The sequence below is a fragment of the Armigeres subalbatus genome, chromosome 1, assembly GCF_024139115.2.
Source record: "Armigeres subalbatus isolate Guangzhou_Male chromosome 1, GZ_Asu_2, whole genome shotgun sequence".
Lineage (NCBI taxonomy): Eukaryota > Metazoa > Arthropoda > Insecta > Diptera > Culicidae > Armigeres > Armigeres subalbatus.
Window position 1 is genome coordinate 119,206,509 of NC_085139.1, and position 6,945 is coordinate 119,213,453.

At 41.6% G+C, this 6,945-nt stretch overlaps 1 protein-coding gene across 9 annotated transcripts in view; it reads left to right on the plus strand.

Moving 5' to 3' along the window:
- The window catches only part of LOC134205054 (serine/threonine-protein phosphatase 4 regulatory subunit 3), a 90,157-nt gene extending 87,397 nt beyond the window's left edge, over positions 1–2,760 (plus strand). For all 9 annotated transcript variants that reach the window (XM_062679946.1, XM_062679941.1, XM_062679942.1 and 6 more), the window contains one exon: positions 457–2,760. In XM_062679946.1, coding sequence (XP_062535930.1) covers positions 457–546 — 90 coding nt within the window. In that variant the 3' untranslated portion in view covers positions 547–2,760. The remainder of the gene's footprint in view (positions 1–456) is intronic.
- Positions 2,761–6,945: the final 4,185 nt, after the last annotated feature.

Below are 6,945 nucleotides of genomic sequence, written 5' to 3' on the forward strand. Positions count from 1 at the left end.
TTCAAGGCTTGTAGAGCTATGCGATGTGGCACGATAACATAGAATCTGGTTGTTCTCTGCAGCAACATTATTTATCGGCAAGCGTGTGCAACTCGTTGCAAAACTCGATTTTTTCAGCACTCGTAGTATTTAACGTACAACTCGATCTGAAAAAATCATCTTTTTGTAACTAGATGCGCAAACTACTTTTTCAATAGATTAGCGCTTTGAATCCATTATTTTTGTTTATTTTTTTGTGTTGGCAAATTTTGAAGAGTTCGTCGATCGATTGATACCCAAACCTCCATAATCGGTTGGAAGACGGCTGGGATACTCTTTGACCACTTTTCGTGATGGTCTCAAGTTTGAATCTGCAGAATGACCCTCCTATCTTCCCGAGAAACGTAATCCTATGTCAAAAGATTATTAAAAATAATTTATATTCGATTAACACAACTTTATTAAACTCGTTTACAGCGACTGGTGGACTACGAGGGTGATTCAGATGAGGAGGAAGAAGACGACAACAGTGATAGTCCGGCTGTGAAAAAGGCCAAGATGGTATAGCGTCATAACCACCACCACCATCGTCGTCGACCCCATTGCCATCATTATCATCAACAACATCAAGAGGAACCTCTTCTGCTGTCCGCCAATAGTCATCCCTATCAGTACCATCACCACCATAATCATCATCTATGTTATCATCATCACGACGAATCTCGTTGCGAAGGCGCCACCGATGTTGACCCCAGCGGCAGCACTGATGACGGCCACAGCGACGAGCGCCAGGAGATGTCAACGATGTTATCAGTCTCGCTAGCTGCTACTGCTACTACTACACAACCACAACCAGCAACTGGAACAACAAATTATACATAATTCTTTCAAATTACATGTGTAACTAGAAGTAATAATTTGATAATTTAACGATAACAGAGGAGAGGGGAGATAGTTACAAAAAAAAAAAGAAAATCAACAAAAAGGTATCCCAAAAATCAAGCTCTTTGTTCAGAAAGAGGAAGAATAAATAGATGTTTCCGGGGAAAGTGGATAGGAACGATAACCATTTTAATTATTATATTTTATAATAATTGAAGCTGTAATTTAATGAGAAAAAAATAAAAGAAAAACTGAATAAAGATAAGTCTTATCGCTATTACTAATCAAGAAAAAAAATCATATTACACTACAAATGCTATTAGGAGACGAAATAACTTCTCCAAAAAATATGCAGATAGAAACACAAATAGGAACAGTTTCAGTGTGTTACTCTACTGTATGTGGAAAAATGGAAGACGCTAATTTGAAAGTATAGAATTTGTAACACAATACCACTGTTTTGAAATGTAAAGCGAAAAAGCAACCCAGCAAACAGGAAGAGATTTGTTTTTAATATAAAAAACAAAAATCAACTTTAAAAATCTAACGGATGAACAGTGTTCACAAGGAAAGCTGATAAAATAAACATAGGGCATCGGTTTTCGGACACTTGTCAACTTAGTATTTTGTGTGAATAAATACACAAAGTAAAACAAAATTCTTGAAACGATGAATAAAAAGAACCTGCACATCGCGCTTTGTTAAACAAATTCAGAGCGAGAGCTGCGGAGTGAACGCGTTTCGATAACTAAAATTGGACATATTTAAATAATCTAAAAAAATCAACAAAAAAGTGTAATTGAAAGTGGCGTTAAGAAAAGGATAAAAAAGAAAACATGTTATAAATTTACTGAAAAAAATAATAAAAACGAAACAAAACAAATTACGAATATTGAAATTTGGAACTAGATTGTAAGACAATGGAGAGCGTAAGTGAGAACGTGGGTCAGCTGGAATGGTCTGTTTTCCCTATCTGCTTTAAGAATCAGTCCTCTTTTTACCGCTGGCACCAATTGATATCATCAGAAGCTTTTTTTTTATCCGTAGTGCGATTGTTACATAAACTTTTTTTTTGTTCTAATCTGAGAATAACGGACCTAATCTTGGAAGTCTTCTATTTTATTTGGATATGCTCGCAAAGAGGAAAACAGAAAAGACATATTTGTATATTTTTTCCTGTCATCCCCTTTGATATTATTCCACACAATCGAACGATCAAATAACTGATGTCCTCTTAGAAAGTTTCTCTTTTACATTTCGAAGGGTAGCCTTACAAGACGACTATCGGAACCGGAAATCTTGTGTTTAATTGTAAATAGTAGTTACTTAACTGTAATTAGTGTAAGTAAAATTTTCGTATAGAAAAATGAACAACTGTACAGTCCAAATAGGCTGATAATAAATGTATACATGTTATCGAATATTTACAAAACTGGAACATGCTTTCATCGCAACACGACCGATCAATCTCTACGTTGAAACTTGTCGATCCTGCATTGTCGAACCGTCCGATGAGTTTTGGAAATCCTCAAATTTTATTTCAGCTTTTTAGTTTTAATATAGAAATAGTAAAGTAGAAGACTTCCGCGATGGTTCGATTTCCGCGTCAAGTAAATTTCCAACAAATATTGTTTTCCTCCACCCACTTGTTTAATTAGACAAAATTCTCCCAACGTCATGTACAAGGATCATTAGAACGCTGGATAGCCAACACACGCAGATTCCGCATGAAGCCGTCACGGCAGAACGCGGTTTACTTTATTACCACTACTAGAAACAAGCCATGAGCGGAGGAAGAGGATAAGAGGGATTTAGGGAAATGATACAACTTTTTACACACAACAGATGATGAAAAAAGTGTACGAAGAAAAATAATATACAAAAGTCAAAAAAATTAAATCGCTGTTTGTCCTAACTTTGTTCAGATTCCGAAAGATTCCAATCATTATTATTGCTGCCTATAATAGGTATTTCTGTTTGTACCACCATGCTTTGAAGGATGGATTCACATAATTTACTTGTTATGCTACCTGAGGCAATACCAACAAAAAAGCCATATCCATATCCTGATGAATGGGATACTTTAAAGATTTGACATGGCAGTTCACTGCATTTGCTTCTCGATGGCAATGGAACAGATGCTGTGTTTTACGTTATTTATTATTTATTCAGACTAAGGCCGAAGTGGCCTGTGCGGTATATAAGAGTCTTCTCCATTCGGCTCGGTCCATGGCTACACGTTGCCAACCACGCAGTCTACAGAGGGTCCGCAAGTCATCTTCCACCTGATCGATCCACCTTGCACGCTGCGCACCTCGCCTTCTTGTGCCCGTCGGATCGTTTTCGAGAACCATTTTAATCGGGTTATTGTCCGACATTCTGGCTACGTGCCCGGCCCATCGTAGTCGTCCGATTTTCGCGGTGTGAACGATGGTTCTCCCAGCAGCTCATGCAACTCGTTATTCATTCGCCTCCTCCACGTATCGTCCGCCATCTGCACCCCACCATAGATGGTACGCAGCACTTTCCTTTCAAAAACTCCAAGTGCTCGCTGGTCCTCCACGAGCATCGTCTAGGTCTCGTGTCGGTAGAGGACTACAGGTCTAATGAGTGTTTTGTAGATTGTCAGTTTGGTACGGTGGCGAAGTTACTCTATTCGATCGAAGCGTCTTGCGGAGTCCAAAGTACGTACGATTTCCAGCCACTAATGCGTCTCCGAATTTCTCTGCTGGTATCATTTTCGACAGTCACCAGTGAGTCCAAGTACACAAATTCTTCTACCACCTCGATTTTGTCACCACCGATGCAAACTCGCGGTGGGTGGCTCACATTGTTTTCTCTTGAACCTCTTCCTATCATGTACTCCGTCTTCGAAGAACACCTGAATGGTCACATCGTCATTTAGGTGTTCTTCGTAGTGCTTCCGCCACCTTTGGATCACCTCACGCTTGTTCGTAAGAAGGTTTCCGTTTATGTCCTTACACATATCAGGCTGTGGCACGTGGCCCTTACGTGAACGGTTCATCTTCTCATATAACTTTCGTGTGTTATAAGCGCAGTTACTCCGTCTCTTCACGGTCTCGATCTTCCTGCTGGCGTTTTTAGTTTTTCGGCGTTTTTCGAAAATTTTCGAGGCGCGTTCCCCAAAACGCCACCGTACGGACTGCGCTTCTGGCGACTGACAAGGGTTTGGTGGAGGGGCTGGGAATCGAACCCATGACCATTAGTCGTATTATCTTCTATGTCGTTCGTAATGGTTGTTTTTAAATGCGGCTTATTGGGCCTGCGCAAACCTCCTGTCTCGTCAGAGGGAACCGATCATCTTTCGCTTTGAATTGAATTGAATTTTGCCATTGATAACTTCTTTCGGTGTACGATATTGGTGTGTTAATTTGTTCAATCGACTGGTGTGAAGCCAGTGGGCAGGTGATTTCATTCTTGGTCGTTCCTATTAATTGAGAATCCGAGCGTACTTGAGTTATAGTGAGCGCAAGCCAATAAGCGACCCTTAGACTAATAAACCCTTAGCCAGCTGGCGAGTAATAGGATGGCCATCAGTAGCACCTATTTTGCACGAAAGAACATCCGAAAGCACACCTGGAGACACCCAAATGATGAAACTTGCAACCAGATAGACCTTGTAGTGATGTGCGGACATTCAGAAGTCCGAACATTGACTCTGATCACTACCTCTTTGTCAGTAAAATTCGATCACGGTTGTCAACTGTATCGAACGAAAGATCACAGCGAACGATGCGTTACAATATCCAGCGATTGTCGGCGGAAGGAGTATTGGCTGAATACCGCCAGAAGCTCGACGAACGGATTAGTGCAATCAACGTTAGCGACAACATCAACGATCTATGGGAGTCGATCCATGAAGCAGTGAGCACAACAGCACGAGAAGTGGTAGGCACTGCACAGAGGCGACACAGGACGGGTTGGTTCGATGTGGAGTGTCAGAGAGTAACAGATGAGAAGAACGTTGCCAGAAGTCGGATGTTGGTGTCAGGTACCCGATCGAATAGAGATCGGTACAAAGAAGCAAGAGCAGTCGAAAAACGAACCCACCGCAGGAAGAAAAAATAGTACGAAGAGCAAGTTATTAGTGAGGCGCAGGAAAGAATGTAGCAGAATGATATACGGAAGTTTTGTGAGACTGTCAATGGCGTGGGGAGAAAGACAGCGTCATCTCCCGTCATGTGCAACGACCCAGAAGGAAATTCGCTGGCAGATAAAACCGAAGTGGCTGCCAGGTGAAAGCAACACTTCGAGACTTTGTTGAATAGTGGAAGTGACGGTGCATCGATGAACAGAATAAATATTAGCGATGATGGACAAGCTGTGGAGCCGCCTACACTGGATGAGGTTAGAAAGCTATTAAAGAGCTGAAAAACCATAAGGCTGCGGGGAAGGACCAGCTCCCGACTGAACGTCTAAAACATGGCAGTGAGCAGCTTTATGAAGTTCTGCACCATATTATGTCGAAAATATGGGAAGACGAAGGCACAGACTGAAGTGCGCAAATTACCGAGGAATAACTCTCCTTAATTCGGCGTACAAAATTATGTCCCGTATTCTGTTCAACAGATTGAGACCGCTTGAAGAGTCCTTCGTCGGTGAATACCAGGCAGGTTTTCGTGAGGGCCGATCAACGACGGATCAATTGTTTACCCTGAGACAAATCCTTTATAAATTCCGGGAGTACAACTTGCAGACACATCATCTGTTTATTGATTTCAAGGCGGCGTACGATTCAGTGAAACGGAATGAATTATGGCAAATTATGCTAGAATATGGTTTTCCGGCGAAACTAATACGGCTGATTCGTATAACGTTGGACGGATCGGAATCAAGTGTAAGGGTTGCGGATAAAATATCGACGTCATTTGTTACCTTAGATGGATTAAAGCAGGGTGATGCACTCTCGAATCTACTGTTCAATATAGCGCTCGAGGGAGCGATTAGGAGAGCTGGTGTGCAAAAAAGCGGTACCACTATCACAAGATCGTATATGTCGGGATTGATCGCCGTGCCGTGGAAGAGGCTTTTGCGCCTTTTAAGATGGAGACAGCGAGGATTGGACTCACGATCAATACCAGCAAAATGAAGTACATGGTCGCTGGCAATCAACGTGGGTTTAGTAGTGGTGGTGGTAGTGAAATGGTGCTGGATGGTGAAAAATTTGAAGTGGTGAAAGAATTTGTTTATCTTGGAACATTAGTGACGTGCTATAATGATGTTAGCCGCGAGGTGAAAAGGCGTATTGCAGCGGCAAATAGGGCTTATTACGGACTTCGTAACCAGCTTAAGTCCCGTAGTCTGCAAACGAAGACAAAATTCGCGCTGTATACTACTCTGATTCTTCCGGTTGCTTTATACGGCCATGAAACATGGACGTTAGAGGAGGCTGATCGGAGAGCTTTCAGAGTGTTTGAGCGTGTTGTTCGTATGCCGAAAGAACGTCAAGCGAAGATAATATTTAGTAGAGAACCCGGAAGAGGCCGCAGGCTTCGTGGAAGGCGGCGCACACGATGGCTTTTTTTTGCAGTTGAAGAGGACCTGAGGGCGCTCAATGTTCAGGGCGACTGGAAGCGATTGGCCCAGGATCGAGTCCAGTGGAGAAGGATACCATTCGGCGTAGGTTCATCGAAGAGCTGTAGTCCATCAAGTATCAAGTAAGTTAGCACGCCGTGCTTGTTTTGCGAATGTTATTGATATAGGAGCATGTTATTAGTAATGGAACAGATACCATATTTTGATTTTAAAGATTTGTTTTGGATTACATTTTCAACCGTTATTACAGTCAAACTTCCATGAGTCGATGTTCTATGACTCGATATCAACTTATGGAAGCCAATTATGCTGTGTAAAAAAAATATTTTCTGGGTTACTGTGATGGTCCTTTCAAACAGCTTCTCAAGGATAAAATCGACACATGGAGGTTTGACTGTATAAAACTATTTTTGCCTTTCTCGTACCAGAGACAAACAAATCTAATGCATTTCTGGTCGAAATTCAAAAATAAAAATCAGCGGAAATTCCATTAAGTGTTCCATGTGGCATTGCCGTTGAACATCCCTT